At 44.2% G+C, this 18222-nt stretch overlaps 1 protein-coding gene across 1 annotated transcript in view; it reads right to left on the bottom strand.

The window, feature by feature from the left end:
* Positions 1–18222, bottom strand: part of LOC126259596 (RNA-binding protein Raly-like) — a 418128-nt gene that overhangs the window by 259596 nt on the left and 140310 nt on the right. Inside the window, exon 4 of the mRNA XM_049956505.1 lies at positions 16143–16221. Within this exon, the coding sequence (XP_049812462.1) occupies positions 16143–16221 (79 nt within the window). The remainder of the gene's footprint in view (positions 1–16142; positions 16222–18222) is intronic.

Genomic DNA, 18222 nt, shown 5'->3' with positions numbered 1-18222 from the left:
TTATTTTCCGCACATCAGGTGATATCGACTTCCGGCGACTGTATTAAGTTGGAGTCCGTTGGCTTAAAGGATATTCCTCCAATGGATCCCAAATGATCCTTCACATTTCTTGCTGGCATAGTAAACACACAGGACCACATGCGACAATTAGTGGTAAGAAGATGTTCTGAACCCAAAAGCTGCATTACTTGTGACATATTCCGCCACAGCAGGGAATTTGTTTCTCCCTGTAAATGTAATTCTTCGTGTCTGAAGACCCGCTTTACTATCTCCCTACCAGCGACAAGAGCAGCAGTATCTGGATATCAGCAGCTTGCCCGTGGGGATATTTGTGAGGAAGCACACTGGAAACAAGTTATAAATCGAATACGGTGTCCGTCGACGTATATGGCGCCATGGTGATCAACAGGATGGCGCTAAGAACTACTCACATGTACGCATAGAAAACGGAGATTCCGGTTCGACCCACTTTGGGTATCCATCTCTGCGCATAGTTATCGCTTTTCTGTCTTGTGTTAGGGATGGATGCTATCCGGAGAAGTTGGAAAGTTTTACTTTATCGATGGCACTCTCCAGTTACTCAGTCTGGAAGAGGATACTCCGCCTTCTTTAATATATTATCCCTTCTTCCTGTTCCATCTGCGTATTGTCACAAACTTCCGAATACACTCTTGATGAGAAACAGGTCAAGGAACGGAAAAATTAGGACATGTTGCACTATCTGTTAGCATCTACACTCCATCTAAGAGGAAACCGTTTCCGAATATAATGCTGTCAAAATTTGTAGATACAAAACTGTAGCTCACAAACACCGATTTGCTATGAAATATGTTTCGCGCGACATTCGAATGTTTTTGAAGACTCTACTAATATGATCTTAATCACATATATATACACTACTTTTAAGAGCATGATTGTCTGAACGAGAATACTACCGACAATATTTGAAAAAAGCACTAATATACTGACACAAATTATGTTTTGTGGGTAACGCGTGAATGTTTGCAATTAGTGGAAGATAACGAGGGAACTATACATGGTGGTATATATCCTTAGAGAATACAAGATACACTGAATTTAACTGACGAAAGGGCAAAATGTAAAAATGCAAAAATTGAAGTAGGCGAAAGGGAATACACTTGTCTAAAAATGAGACTTACATAAAGTGCAAAATGGCTAAGCAGAAATGACTAGTTGACTCATGTAAGGCTGCAGAAGCATGCATAACAAGGGGAGAGACAGATGCCGCCTCTAGGAAAATTACAGAGGACTTTGGAGAAAAGAAGAAGCTGTATGAATGTCAAGAGTTCAGATGGCATGTAAGTACCAAGCAAAGACGTGAGAGCGGAAAGGCGGAAGGAATATATAGATGTCCTATATAAGGAAATTATATGAAATATTATACACAGAGAAAAGGAAGCAGGAGCATATGAGACGGGAGATATGATTCTGAAAGAACAATTTGCCACAGTACTGAAAGAGTACAGCAGAATGAAGACTCAGATTTATTGATATCTTTGGGAGAGCCAGCCATGACAATAACATTCCACACCATGTGCACGATATACGAGACAGATGAAATTCCCTCAGACTTCAGGAAGAATGTAATAACTGCAACTGCGAAGAAGGCACATGGTGATACGTGTGCACGCTGCCGAAATGTCTGTTTAATGAGTCGGTTTCAGAACACCCGAATTATATGCAGAAAAATGGAACATCTGAAAAAACCAACGATAAATGTAAGAACAAGCGCGGGAATACTGATCCTGAGACGCCCCTTAGAAGAACGGTTTAAGAAAGGAGAAAGGTTTTGACAATTTGACCCTACTACAATCTTTGAGATTCTGGAGGTAACAGGGGTAAAACATCGGGTGCGGGAAGTTTTTTAAAACTTGTACATAAACCAGACGGCAGTTATAAGAGAGAAAGGGCATCAGAGGGAAGCAATATTTGATCAAAGAATGCGGCACAGTTTGAGCTCCTCCCTGATGTTACAATCTGTACAATGAGCAAGCTGTGAAGAGAAGCAAGGGCAAATTACGAAATGGATTGAAGGTCAGGGAGATGAAATTAAAACATTGAGGCTCTATCAGAGACTGCAAAGTACTTGGAAAAGCAATTTAACGGAATGGACAGGGTCTTGAAAATATATTAAAGGTATTCTAAGAAGAACATCGACAAAAGCAAAACAAGTATAATGTAATGTACTCTAAGTAAATCAGGCGATGCTGAACTAGCTAGATTAGTAAATGAGATTCAAAGTAGTAAATGACTTGTGTTATTTGGGCAGCAAAATAACTGATCATGACGGAAGTGGAGAGAATACAAAATGCAGAGTGGCAATAGCACGGAAAGAAATTCTGAAAGAGGAATTGGTAACCATCCAATCCATACATACTACACAGACGAGCAAAGAAACTGGTACACCTCCCCAATATCGTTTACAGCACGCAGAAGTGCCGCAACACGACGTGGCATGGACTCGACTAACGTCTGAAGTAGTGCTGGAGGGAACGGATACCATGAATCCTGCAGGGCTGTCCATAAATACGTAAGAGTACGAGGGGGTGCAGATCTCTTCTGAATAGCACATTGCAAGGCACCCCAGATGTACTCAATAATATTCATGTCTGGGGCGTCTGGTGCCCAGTGGAAGTGTTCAAACTATGGAGAGTGTTCCTGGAGCCAGTCTGTAGCCTTTCTGGACGTGTGGGGTGTCGCACTGTCCTGGAGTTGCGCACGTCCGTCGGAATGCACATCGGTAATGAATGGATGCAGGTGATCAGACAGGATTCTTACGTGCGTTTCACCTGTTAGTGTCGTATCTAAATGTATCAGGGGGACCATATCACTCCAACTACATACACCCACAACATTGCAGAGCCTCCACCAGCTTGAACACACCCCTTCTGACGCGCAGATTCCATTGATTCATCAGGATGTCTCCATAACCGTACACGTCCATCCGCCCAATACAATTTGAAACTAAGTTCGTCCGACCAGGCAACATGTTTCCCGTCATCAACAGTCCAATGTCGGTGTTGACAAGTCCATGCAATGCGTAAAGCTTTGTGTCTTATAGTCATCAAGGGTACACGAGTGGGCCTTCGGTCACGAAAACACATATAGATTATATACTTATATGCATGTCCGAAAGAACAGACACCATTGATGAGCAGCAGTCGTCTAGAACGAAATTAGAATTATATATTAAAACCTTCAGCTGCTGACGGACGTTGATATATATATATATATATATATATATATATATATATATATATATATATATATATATATATATATATATATCAACGGGGACAGGTGAAAATGTGTGCCCCGTCCGACATGTCCGAAAGAACAGACATCATATCCATATAAGTATACAGTTCCGGCAATACCGGCCATGACCTTCCTCTTCTGTGCGGATGAACACATATTACCCGAACTCTTACGGGACTCGGTAAGAATGTCTTCCACGAGTAATGAGTGTATTGGGTAGGAACACTACGAATGTAGTGTGTGGACATATAAGGTGAGAATGTGGGTCTCGCGGGAGGCGTGCGCGAGATAGTTCCTGCAGTCACACTATCCTCTGTGCCCTCGGTGGCTCAGATGGAAAGAGCGTCTGCCATGTAAGCAGGAGATCCCGGGTTCGAGTCCACGTCGGGGCACACATTTTCACCTGTCCTCGTTGATATATATCAACGCCCCGTCAGCAGCTGAAGGTATTAATATATAATTCTAATTTCATATAGATTATGTTTCGTTGAATATTTCCCACGCTGACACTTGTTGATGGCCCAGCATTGAAATTTGCGGAAGGGTTGCACTTCTGTCACGTTGAACGATTCTCTTCAGTCGTCTTCGTTTCCGTTCTTGCGGGATCTTTTTCCCACCGCAGCAAAGTCGGAGGTTTGGTTATTTACCGGATTCCTCAGATTCACGGTACACTCGTGAAATGGCCGTACAGGAAAATCCCCCCATCATCGCTACCTCGCAGATTCCGTACCATCGCTCGTGCGCAGACTATAACACCACGTTCAAACTCAAATCTTGACTACCTGCCATTGTAGCAGCAGTAACCGATCTAACAACTGCGCCATACACTTGCTTTCTTATATAGGCGTTGCCGATCGCAGCGCATTTTTCTGCCTGTTTACGTATCTCTGTAATTGAATACGCATGCTTACACCAGTTACTTTGGCGCTTCATTGTATAAAAAGTGATGTGTTTGTCTATGTATGTTCCACATCTCCTCCTAAACCACTTGCCCGATTTCAACCAACCTTGGTGTATCCCTTACTGCCAGATAACATCGCTGTGGGGGTAACAACTACCTATCTATCATAGTTCAGGAAATATGACGTCATGAGCAATGATGTGCGGGAAAAACTGCGGCGTCATGCATGACTTTTAAATTTATTACTTCTGTGCTTCTATCTATATTCGCAATATTTTGGAGAGAGTGTCCACGTACGGGGCTAAATGCACCTCAAAAGTTATTATCAAGTTACCACACATAGATCAGGAGATACGACTTCACATAAACACTCCTCTGCGAGAAACAATGCTGCATTATGCATGAAGCTTTATTACAGTTATTCGTTACCACTAAGACGCACCTACAGAGGAGTCAACTTCAGGAAATTCCTGACGTCTGGCAGCGCTTTTGACAGCTTTTAACAACGAAGCGTAAAATATTGTGGGCGAAAAGAATACCCGTTTGAAAAGCTATGAAGAGGCGTTGCCATAGAGACGTTTACAAACTCGCGTTTTAGACAATCGAAGACGCCTCGCCCAGCGTACAGAAACTGTCTGGGATCAACTCACATCGAGCTTACTGTTGAATTTCAAAGGTATTTTCATGACTATACGGAAAAGGAAATTTTTTTCGATTTTAGATTACAAACACAGTACTTTTTTTGTTTTCGTTTCTGATAGAAAATTGCCAAAATTAATACCCAAGCAGTGCCGGGTTTGTCGGCTAGTCTAATATAAATAATTTAATTGTTAGGAAGTCCTTTCTGAAGCTATTTATCAACACTGCAGCCTTGTATGGAATTGAAACGTGGACGATAAGCAGTTCAGACAAGAAATCATGTGCTTTTGAAATGTGGTGCTATAGAGAAATGCATAAGATTAGACGGGTAGTTTGAATAACAAATGTGGAGGTACTGAATCGAAGAGGGGTCCACTGGAATCCAATTGCGGATTCGTATTGCTTAAGTAATAAAGTGTTCAGTGATGGTAGCCACGAGCCTATAACTCAATTAGCTAAAAAGTTGAGGGATTAAGTAGTCATTTTATGCGCTCAAATTAATTCTTCCCGGCCACGTGAAACCACCCAACGGCACGCCTGAGTATGAGACCATCGAAAGCCAAGGGCGGGAGGGAGGGGGGGGGGGGGGAGCAGTAGCAGTTTCCATGTTCACTAATCACAGAATTCAGAAAAGTCACAAGCTTGTGAGAATCTATTTCAGTCTGGAGCCGTTAGTTTCAAATTCAAGATTCAGGACTAGTTACTGCCTTCGGCCGAACTGCCGCCACCGCAGCGTCACCAACCTTCCGGCAGTAGAGGCTGTTTGCATTGCCACTTTCAGTCAAGTGTGCTACTGTTTGGCCACGATGATTCGACGATTTCACTAGTGCTGCTAGAAGCGGAGAAAATCGCACTAGCTGAAAAACATTCATTTGTCTCGGAGCAACGCCAACGTTAATCTGCCCAAGACGGAAGTATTATTGTGCACATTGAAGGCTTGTGTGCACTAGCAAGTGACTTCTGCAAGCACTTGCTGAGGAGTTTATCTTAGCACAAAAACTTACTGAAGTCCACGTCTTCAAGCCGATGGGGCAAATTAATTTCAGGGACTTATTGCAGAAGCGCAGTCGTGTGTAAAAACCGGAGCAGCCGCCACCGTTGTTGCATTATTGTTAGTGAACAAAAATCGTGATAAAACACAAAGATAATGAAACAGAAAAAATGAAACGTTAGGTCGAAGAAATGGATTCAGAGGAACAGTACTGGTCTTATAAAGAAACACTACTGAATGAACTAAAATCAGAGGACCTGACTTAGATTTAAACTTTCTTAGGTTAGATTTAAAACTTTCTTAGGACGTAGTATGGAAATTTTCAGCACATCTGGTCTACTGTACAATCAAATATTCGATAACAGTGTACAAAAATGAAGCAAGCTACTTCACCAAGAGCCTGCCTTTTCATTGCTATTGTTATAATATAAGCACTCCGTCTTCAGGCCACGAGTGGCCTACCGGGACCACCCGACCGCCGTGTCATCCTCGAGGAGGATGCAGATAGGGGGGCGTGGGGTCAGCACACCGCTCTCCCGGTCGTTATGATGGTATTCTTGACCGAAGCCCCTACTATTCGGTTGAGTAGCTCCTCAATTGGCATCACGAGGCAGAGTGCACCCCGAATAATGGCAACAGCGCATGGCGGCCTGGATGGTCACCCATCCAAGTGCCGACCACGCCCGACAGCGCTTAACTTCGGGAACCGGTGTATCCACTGCGGCAAGGCCGTTTCTTTTTTTTTAACAAATGAAATGTATTTGTGTTTACGGTAACATTAAAAAATCCGATAACATCAGAAGACGTCTGATGTGTGTATTGTGTTTCTACTTTTCCTTCTGGGGGAACAAATTGATTGGTAAATTCATTTCGTACTTCCTTGGCTGGTGGTACCAATTATGTGTGTTTATGGCTTCCTATGGTATATTCGTTTCGGTCCTGCGTCTCTGCGCCGTTCTCCTTTTCGACACTAGCTCCCTGCCGCCGTTGGATAAGCAGCTGCAGCAGCTAGTCGTATACTCCTAGCTCACTCATTTGTTACATAGTTTAATTCTTAATTTCTTTGCGTGTTTTTGGTACTTGCATTGTTTAATTCATAAATTTCACGCGTATTATTGTATTTGAGAGTTGTAGCGTCGCGTTTTAGTACCTGAATAGTGTAAATTCGCGTAGTCGTTAGTCTTCTGTTTTTGTTTTGAACGGCCAGTGTCGGTTGGTCACAGCCAGTGTGCTTCCTGCCGCCGTTGGATAAGCAGCTGCAGCAGCTAGTCGTATACTCCTAGCTCACTCATTTGTTACATAGTTTAATTCTTAATTTCTTTGCGTGTTTTTGGTACTTGCATTGTTTAATTCATAAATTTAGGGCGTATTATAGTATTTGAGAGTTGTAGCATCGCGTTTTAGTACCTGAATAGTGTAAAATCGCGTAGTCTCCTTCCGCCGACGAGCAGTGTGTCACCAGTGCGCAAGTAGCAGCATTACTGCATTTACTAGGCAATCTTGTATTTTAATAACCGTTTAAATTTTGTCGATTTGTTTGCGCTCTCTGTAGATTAGTTCAGACATTCTTTGCACAACAGTTTTTAGCATGGATAGGGACTGCAACTGCTGTGTTCGGATGCAGGCTGAGTTGGCATCCCTTCGCTCCCAGCTTCAGGCAGTGTTGGCTTCGGTCACACAGCTTGAGACTGTTGCCAATGGGCATCACTGTGGGGGTCCGGATGGGGGTTTGTCGGGGACGGCCAGCTCGTCCCACGCATCCCCCGATCGGACTACGACTGTGGTTGCCCGGGATACTGCCCACATTGAGGCTGATCCCTCACCTGTGGTAGAGTGGGAGGTCGTCTCAAGGTGTGGCAGGGGGCGAAAGACATTCCGGAGGGCTGAACGGAAGGCCTCTCCAGTTTGTCTGACGAACCGTTTTCAGGCTGTGTCTCAGGCTGATACTGATCTTCGGCCTGACATGGCTGCTTGTCCTGTTCCAGAGGTTGCCCCTCAGTCTGCAAGATCCGGGCGGTCGCAGAGGGTGGGCTTACTGGTAGTTGGGAGCTCCAACCTCAGGCGCGTAATGGGGCCCCTTAGGGAAATGGTAGCAAGAGAGGGGAAGAAAACCAATGTGCACTCCGTGTGCATACCGGGGGGAGTCATTCCAGATGTGGAAAGGGTCCTTCCGGATGCCATGAAGGGTACAGGGTGCACCCATCTGCAGGTGGTCGCTCATGTCGGCACCAATGATGTGTGTCGCTATGGATCGCAGGAAATCCTCTCTGGCTTCCGGCGGCTATATGATTTGGTGAAGACTGCCAGTCTCGCTAGCGGGATGAAAGCAGAGCTCACCATCTGCAGCATCGTCGACAGGACTGACTGCGGACCTTTGGTACAGAGCCGAGTGGAGGGTCTGAATCAGAGGCTGAGACGGTTCTGCGACCATGTGGGCTGCAGATTCCTCGACTTGCGCCATAGGATGGTGGGGTTTCGGGTTCCGCTGGATAGGTCAGGAGTCCACTACACGCAACAAGCGGCTACACGGGTAGCAGGGGTTGTGTGGCGTGGGCTGGGCGGTTTTTTAGGTTAGATGGCCTTGGGCAAGTACAGAAAGGGGAACAGCCTCAACGGGTGCGGGGCGAGTCAGGACATGCGGGGACCAAGCAGCAATCGGTATTGTAATTGTCAACTGTCGAAGCTGCGTTGGTAAAGTGCCGGAACTTCAAGCGCTGATAGAAAGCACCGAAGCTGAAATCGTTATAGATACAGAAAGCTGGCTGAAGCCAGAGATAAATTCTGCCGAAATTTTTACAAAGGTACAGACGGTGTTTAGAAAGGATAGATTGAATGCAACCGGTGGTGGAGTGTTCGTCGCTGTTAGTAGTAGTTTATCCTGTAGTGAAGTAGAAGTGGATAGTTCCTGTGAATTATTATGGGTGGAGGTTACACTCAACAACCGAGCTAGGTTAATAATTGGCTCCATTTACCGACCTCACGAGTCAGCAGCATTAGTGGCAGAACAACTGAGAGAAAATTTGGAATACATTTCACATAAATTTTCTCAGCATGTTATAGTCTTAGGTGGAGATTTCAATTTACCAGATATAGACTGGGACACTCAGATGTTTAGGACGGGTGGTAGGGACAGAGCATCGAGTGACATTATACTGAGTGCACTATCCGAAAATTACCTCGAGCAATTAAACAGAGAACCGACTCGTGGAGATAACATCTTGGACCTACTGATAACAAACAGACCCGAACTTTTCGACTCTGTATGTGCAGAACAGGGAATTAGTGATCATAAGGCCGTTGCAGCATCCCTGAATATGGAAGTTAATAGGAATATAAAAAAAGGAAGGAAGGTTTATCTGTTTAGCAAGAGTAATAGAAGACAGATTTCAGACTACCTAACAGATCAAAACGAAAATTTCTGTTCCGACACTGACAATGTTGAGTGTTTATGGAAAAAGTTCAAGGCAATCGTAAAATGCGTTTTAGACAGGTACGTGCCGAGTAAAACTGTGAGGGACGGGAAAAACCCACCGTGGTACAACAACGAAGTTAGGAAACTACTGCGAAAGCAAAGAGAGCTTCACTCCAAGTTTAAACGCAGCCAAAACCTCTCAGACAAACAGAAGCTAAACGATGTCAAAGTTAGCGTAAGGAGGGCTATGCGTGAAGCGTTCAGTGAATTCGAAAGTAAAATTCTATGTACCGACTTGACAGAAAATCCTAGGAAGTTCTGGTCTTACGTTACATCAGTAAGTGGCTCGAAACAGCATATCCAGACACTCCGGGATGATGATGGCATTGAAACAGAGGATGACACGCGTAAAGCTGAAATACTAAACACCTTTTTCCAAAGCTGTTTCACAGAGGAAGACCGCACTGCAGTTCCTTCTCTAAATCCTCGCACAAACGAAAAAATGGCTGACATCGAAATAAGTGTCCAAGGAATAGAAAAGCAACTGGAATCACTCAACAGAGGAAAGTCCACTGGACCTGACGGGATACCAATTCGATTCTACACAGAGTACGCGAAAGAACTTGCCCTCCTTCTAACAGCCGTGTACCGCAAGTCTCTAGAGGAACGGAGGGTTCCAAATGATTGGAAAAGAGCACAGGTAGTCCCAGTCTTCAAGAAGGGTCGTCGAGCAGATGCGCAAAACTATAGACCTATATCTCTGACGTCGACCTGTTGTAGAATTTTAGAACACGTTTTTTGCTCGAGTATCATGTCGTTTTTGGAAACCCAGAATCTACTATGTAGGAATCAACATGGATTCCGGAAACAGCGATCGTGTGAGACCCAACTCGCTTTATTTGTTCATGAGACCCAGAAAATATTAGATACAGGCTCCCAGGTAGATGCTATTTTTCTTGACTTCCGGAAGGCGTTCGATACAGTTCCGCACTGTCGCCTGATAAACAAAGTAAGAGTCTACGGAATATCAGACCAGCTGTGTGGCTGGATTGAAGAGTTTTTAGCAAACAGAACACAGCATGTTGTTATCAATGGAGAGACGTCTACAGACGTTAAAGTAACCTCTGGCGTGCCACAGGGGAGTGTTATGGGACCATTGGTTTTCACAATATATATAAATGACCTAGTAGATAGTGTCGGAAGTTCCATGCGGCTTTTTGCGGATGATGCTGTAGTATACAGAGAAGTTGCAGCATTAGAAAATTGTAGCGAAATGCAGGAAGATCTGCAGCGGATAGGCACTTGGTGCAGGGAGTGGCAACTGTCCCTTAACATAGACAAATGTAATGTATTGTGAATACATAGAAAGAAGGATCCTTTATTGTATGATTATATGATAGCGGAACAAACACTGGTAGCAGTTACTTCTGTAAAATATCTGGGAGTATGCGTACGGAACGATTTGAAGTGGAATGATCATATAAAATTAATTGTTGGTAAGGCGGGTATCAGGTTGAGATTCATTGGGAGAGTGCTTAGAAAATGTAGTCCATCAACAAAGGAGGTGGCTTACAAAACACTCGTTCGACCTATCCTTGAGTATTGCTCATCAGTGTGGGATCCGTACCAGATCGGGTTGACGGAGGAGGTAGAGAAGTTCCAAAGAAGAGCGGCGCGTTTCGTCACAGGGTTATTTGGTAACCGTGATAGCGTTACGGAGATGTTTAATAAACTCAAGTGGCAGACTCTGCAAGAGAGGCGCTCTGCATCGCGGTGTAGCTTGCTCGCCAGGTTTCGAGAGGGTGCGTTTCTGGATGAGGTATCGAATATATTCCTTCCCCCTACTTATACCTCCCGAGAAGATCACGAATGTAAAATTAGAGAGATTAGAGCGCGCACGGAGGCTTTCAGACAGTCGTTCTTCCCGCGAACCATACGCGACTGGAACAGGAAAGGGAGGTAATGACAGTGGCACGTAAAGTGCCCTCCGCCACACACCGTTGGGTGGCTTGCGGAGTATAGATGTAGCATTTTGGCATCGGTGCTCGTCATGCACTTCTGTTAGTTTCAGAAAAACTTCCAGGAACTGGCGGATCCAGCAAGTACTTGCAGCAAGATGCAAGAGACTAGAAAGAAATGTCATCCTCCGCAATGATTTGGAGCTCCTGGTAGATTAAAACTGTGTGCCGGACCCAGAGTCGAACTTGGGAACCCGATCTGGCACACAGTTTTACACTACCAGGAAGTTTCATGCAAGACACTGTTTCCACTAACCTGTGTAAAGAACTTCTTGAAGTTTAAACTTGCGGACGTCGGCATGGTGTAGATTGAGAGGAAGGTTCACTTTAAAGAATTTTCTAAAGTAGCTACAATAGTACTGCACCATTGTTTACTGCTGTGTGATGCGTTGCTGTCGTGTTGTGTTTTGTTCGCGTGTCTTTACGTTATAAAATGGGTCAACAGGCCGTCCCTGGACCATCACGGCGTTCTTCTGGTTCACTGCTGATTTCTAAGAGGAAAAGGAACATGTAATTCGCAGCGGTGAAAGTAAAATCATGGACAATATATATTGAAGTACTTCGACGCAGAAAAGGAGAAGAAGGGCCTAGTACATTCACTTACGCAGTCTCAGTTACGAGATGCTGTGTAAGTACGCAGGAAAGTACGTTTCCAGTTTTACACGGCTGAGGTGGTTTCCCAAATCTCGCCTAGTACCGCTGGAAAGAAAAGGCAACTACTCGTTATATTGTTATACTTCCAAATTTCCATTATTTACCCCTGTTTGTCAGTAATTCGAAATGAGTGCTTATTCGCAGTTGCTTACAGATGCATTTTTCATTTTCCAGTAATATGTATTATATTATTCCTAAACCTAGCAAAATGGCCTAGGTGAAGGATTACTGTAGGCGCACCGTAGTTGGTGCATCGCGTAGTTGTGTGGGAATGAATGTGCAGCCGCCTCCTATTCCTCCACTCCCACCATTCCCGCCAGAATCAGTAGCCAGAGTAGCCGCCATTGTTGGAGATCACCGCTGCCACACGTCTCGGCATTGAGTCAAAGAGACGTTGGATGTGCTCCTGGGGTACAGCAGCCCAAGCAGCTTCCACACATTGCCAAAGATCATCTGGTGTGGCAGCTGGGGATGTAATCTGGGTCACTCGTTGAGCAACCATGGACCACATGTTTTCTATCGGCGAAAGATCCGGAGGGCGAGCCGGCCAGGGAAGCAATTCAATCTGGTTATTGACGAAGAACCTTTGGACAATGCGTGCCACGTGTGGTCGCGCATTATCCTGTTAAAATATGGCTGTGGCCGAGCCCTGAAGGTAAGGAAGGACAACTGGCTCCAGCACCTCCGATATGTAGCGCCGGCTATTTAAAGTACCGGCAATGCGTACTAGAGGCGTGCGACAGTAATATCCAATACCGCCCCATACCATAATACCCGGTGCAAGACCAGTGTGGCGGTGTGCATAATGCAGCTGTCCAGCATCCTCTCTCCACGGTGTCTCCACACTCGAATCCGACCATCGTGGTGCTGCAAACAGAAGCGTGCCTCGTCAGTAAAGACAACGTCATTCCATTCTGCCGTCCACATCCGTCTGTCATCACACCATTGGCGACGGAGACGTCTGTGGTTCTGCGTCAATGGTAGACGAAGCAATGGACGTCTTGCGAACAGACCACTCTGCTGTAAACGACGTCGAATGGTACGCGCAGACACTGGATGATGCGTTACAGACGCAATGTGCTGTGCTATGGTTCGGGATGTCACTGAGCGATCCGTCACTGCCATGCGCACAATTTGCCTATCAGCACGTGCAGTGGTGCACCGAGGTGAATGCGATCGACCACGTCGGTCCGTCGTACCCTCCTGCATCCAACGGTCACATATCCGCATTACAGTTGTTTGGTTTCATCCAACACGACTAGCGATTTCTCTGTATGATAATCCACAATCTCGGTAAGCCACTATCCTTCCTCTGTCGAACTCGGATACTTGATCAAAAGATGTTCGCTGTTGTCTACGAGGCATAACTGATCGTCTTGTGAACCAACCACAAGGTAAACACACGTGCCGAACGTACACTCGTCGAAATCGCCAAGCCTTAAATGGCGCTATGAGGTGGCGCCACAGGCGCGCGTGATGTGCGTGTGCGCTGAAATTCTAATCAGTTGCATATCTCATCGCTGCAAACTCATGGTGTAAATTTCACTTGATTCGGATGCTTCCTTCAGGGTGTTGCATTTACGGTGGCCAGCAGCACCTGTCTTTGCGTTCGCAGGTCTGTAATTTTACCCTATCCTCTTCCTTAAGTCAGCTATCCAGGAAAAAGAATCCTCTGCTGTAGATAATGAAGGCTGATGTCTCCACGCTACAGGGAACAAAACATTAGGAAAGGTATGTGTCTGATGAGAGCAGAGAGACATTATATCTAATTTCCATCCCATATACCTAAAGTCCCAAACCAAACGTCAAGGTTCAACAAAATGTTCAGCAAGCTTCCTGCAGTAATGAAACAGACGGCAAACAGCCTTAAAATATAAACCGACTTCTTCTGAAATATGCCTTTTATTGTATATACAAGTTCAGTGGGGTAGTTTGAGAAATTAGTTAAAATCTGTTACCCACATGCTTTTTATTCCTGAGTCCCTTGTTCATAATGACGATTCTTAATCTGCATTTGCGACTGTTTCCGAGACGACGTACTTCTGGATCAGATGGACCCATGACATCTGGGAAAATAAATTACAAACACAAGAATTATTTTCTTGTCGATGTACATCAAGGAAGTGCTCCCTTTTCCTAATTATTAGGGCGTACTGAAAAGTGACGCGAACAAATTTTTAAAATTTTGTTCTCAATACCGCTTGAAATATTACATGTCAAGCTTCGTTGACGCAAGTTGCAACCCTCTGTCTCTAGAACTGTAGCGTGTATCATAGCGGTAACTATGTCTGTGCGTGAGAAACAGCGTGCTGCAATCGATCTTATATCCGCAGCGGCAAAAAACAAGACACGAATTCGAGCAGTTCGTCCACAAATGAAGCACCCTGTACATCATCATAAGGTAGACCTCACACGAGCGCTGCGACACCTGTAACAATCCGACGCCGTGGGTTCATTGTCATCGATCATCCACCACACGATTTTCATCTGTTTCCAAAACATAAAGGGCAACTTCGAGGGGTTCACTTAGATTGATAGTGATGAAAGGGTGCAAGTGAAGGTGAAGTTCTGATTCCCTCAACAAAGTCAGTGATGTTATCAGCCATCTGGTCTCTCATTGGGAGACATGCGTTCGTCGCCAAGATGACTATGTTAAGAAATAAATATGGTGACATGAAGAATAAGGATACTGAATGTTAATTAATTTTGTTTAATTTAAAAAGCTTTAAGAGTTTCCACATAAAAAGATCGAGTTGTCTACAGGGTGTTACAAAAAGGTACGGCCAAACTTTTAGGAAACATTTCTCACACACAAAGAAAGAAAATATGTTATGTGGACATGTGTCCGGAAACGCTTACTTTCCATGTTAGAGCTCATTTTATTACTTATCTTCAAATCACATTGATCATGGAATGGAAACACACAGCAACAGAACGTACCAGCGTGACTTCAAACACTTTGTTACAGGAAATGTTCAAAATGTCCTCCGTTAGCGAGGATACATGCATCCACCCTCCGTCGCATGGAATCCCTGATGCGCTGATGCAGCCCTGGAGAATGGCGTATTGTATCACAGCCGTCCACAATACGAGCACGAAGAGTCTGTACATTTGGTACCGGGGTTGCGTAGACAAGAGCTTTCAAATGCCCCCATAAATGAAAGTGAAGAGGGTTGAGGTCAGGAGAGCGTGGAGGCCATGGAATTGGTCCGCCTCTACCAATCCATCGGTCTCCGAATCTGTTGTTGAGAAGCGTACGAACACTTCCACTGAAATGTCCAGGAGCCCCATCGCGCATGAACCACATGTTGTGTCGTACTTGTAAAGGCACATGTTCTAGCAGCACAGGTAGAGTATCCCGTATGTAATCATGATAACGTGCTGCACTGAGCGTAGGTGGACGAAACTAAAATGAACTCTGACATGGAAATTAAGCGTTTCCGGACACACGTCCATATATCATCTTTTCTTTATTTGTGTCTGAGGAATGTTTCCTGAAAGTTTGGCCGTACCTTTTTGTAACACCCTGTATGTTTTCACCATGCCTTCGTATTACCATGATCTACCAACCGCCAAAGGAGAATACAATTGACGTTCTATACTTTTATTCTTATTACGATTGTGAAAGTTGGTCCTGTAATGAACTAGGGGTTAACATCACCTAATCAGCTGGTATCCGTACTTGTCAGTAGAGGATAATATACAGCAGACCAATTAAACTGACATAAACTGCGTTACAGTATCTCAGAAACTGGAAGCTCATTGAACCTGAGTCTCACCGAAAACTTTCGTTTACGTAGTTTCCAAACAAGACACGTCACGCATTCCGTGAATTTAATTTTTCATTAAAATGTCGGTCCCTCCTGATAATATTTCTTCTAGACAAGAGTGAGTGGAATTACCTAAACCACACATTTTTGCTCAAAAAGAAAGAATCGAAATTTTTAGGTTGACAGACGATACGTGTACACTAGAAATTCAAATGTTAATGTTCGCACAGAACCCAAATTACACGAAACCAGTAACTTTCTTACCGAAAATTTTTCTTTCCACGAGTAACAACTAAGAAGAAACTACAGTCTTTGATTAGTGTTAGTGCTACTAACAAGTTAAATAGCCAACTTCATGCGTGAAGAATTTCACATCGTCAAAAATCTAACTTCATGTAATGAAACATCCGAACATATTTCTATCTATTTAAAAAATTACAAGTAAATTAGTTTACTTATATTTTGTAAAAAAACTCACCAGTCATTTCCAGTTTTTGCCATATTTTGCCTTTTCCTACCAGTCTGATGGGCTTTAGGCTCTGCAACCATGTTTACATCTGTAAAAAACACTGACAGTTACATGTCAGCCAAAAAATCTGCATTTTAAGGTGGACTCAAATACAAAACCAGCTTCTTCAAAATACAAAATAAAAACTGCACATTCCACTGTTAAGTTTGGAAAAAAACACTTTGTAAGTTAACGGTTGTCTTCCTCTGCTGCAGCGGTAGCACCATGTAAAAATAAAATACAAAAATATTTCTTAAAAATTATGCACATGTTGTTAAAAACTACAGTTTTGTGTTAAATTAAGAGCTCAAAAGTCAAAAACGAAAATGTCTTCTGTACGTCTCCATTCAACGGAGCGGGTATAAGGTTGCCGAAAAATTCTGGAATTCGTCAAAAGTTCTAAAATCGATAGTTGTATCTCTGACGCAAGTGCGTGTTTCCCTGGTTTACAATCGAGTTAAGAAAAACGCCGGGCAATATTTCCGCGTCTTCTCAACGGGAACGCTGAACGCAGCTTGCGTGGCGAGCCGCTTCGCACGGCTAACACGCGGCGCTTATCGCCCGCTAGATGGAAGTCAAACAGAGATTGTGATGCAGACGGGCCCGCTGCTATGCAAATGAAGAGATCTGCCGCTGATGCCGGTTCAAGGACAAGAAGCGAACTGCGGGCCGGGGCTTCTTGCGCTGCGTCAACACGCCCGCCGCCCGGCCTTCAGATTATCGGATTTGCGAAGACGTCGGCGAATTGTCTTAATTTGGGAACCAAATGACGACTCCCCGCTGCGATCGTTACAATCGTGTGACATTAGTAGGTGCCTCGCCGGCTCTGCCCCTCTGTTGCTTTTACTCTGTCCCGGCAGGAGCGCTATCTGCACCTACCTTCAGTCTGCGACGAAGCAACGACGAAGCTGAAAGCACAGGCACATCACATAGAGTACGTCAAATCAACTGATACTGTAGCCATTGAAAACTCATATGCGCTAAGACGGGAGTTCTGTGCTAACAATACTACTGCAGCAGGTATATAACGGTGTAAGAGGCAAGTGTAATTCATTCTTCCTTCTTTTCCCTAGCGTCCATCCTGTCTAAGACGTGGGTCACTTCGTCAGGATTTGGTGTATTTTATTTTATTATTTAACTTTGTGGCCGGATGCCTTTTCAAGCGCCACATAAGGTAAACCTAAGGGGGGAAGTCCGTAAGTGAATCTATGAACTTTGTGTTCTATGTTACAGTATTTTAACAGTTTGCATATCGTATTTTCTGAAGCGTAATTTAGCGGCTATTTGCCTACAAGAGCTTTGGAAACCCTAACAACCACACTGAGGCTGTCCATTGTATCAGTTCGTAGTCGTTAATTCGCTGCACGCCCGCGATCCGGATGTTGGCTAACCTCCCAGTACCGCAAGCTAGCGCGTGTGCGTTACGTCGTGTTGTCTGTTTAGGACGCCCGACATCGTGGTCATCAACGATGCATTACACAGTACGGCCAGCTATAACGATCACTCTTGCAGCATTTTAGCGTGATGTCGCTACACCTAGAAACAAACAGCACTGGCTGAAAAATCACTCAAATGATAAAAACCGACAAAATGTGCAAGTGCACCAAGATAAAGTGTGCTAGTTAATTCTTCGATAGGAACAAGAGTGTTTACAAAAAGTTCCCATTGTACTGCCTAGTGCTTTCAGCTTCATATTAGCGTGAAGAAGACAAAACAGAAAGTGAAAGTCTGTGGGACGAAGAGATCTACAATTATTTGATAGGGCCTGAACACTCAGGAAAAGTTACTGCGTCTTATGCAACAGCAAACGTTTGAAAGCGAAATTATGACATGATAGTATTTATTCTGTGAATAAACCACACTACTTCCATTATTAACATAGACTCTTTCAAAAAATTCGTACAAACGAAAAGATACAAGGTATCCACCTCAAACCTTAACCTTTTAATAGCAAAGCTTTTTACTTATGACCGCAATCTCCTTGCTGCAGCCTGCTGCCGCCAGATACTGCTAGTATAGAAAGTGGCAACTATATCACAACAGAAAGTCC

Source organism: Schistocerca nitens, chromosome 5, assembly GCF_023898315.1.
Source record: "Schistocerca nitens isolate TAMUIC-IGC-003100 chromosome 5, iqSchNite1.1, whole genome shotgun sequence".
Taxonomy (NCBI): Eukaryota; Metazoa; Arthropoda; class Insecta; order Orthoptera; family Acrididae; genus Schistocerca; species Schistocerca nitens.
This window is presented reverse-complemented; position numbering and strand designations above follow the sequence as displayed.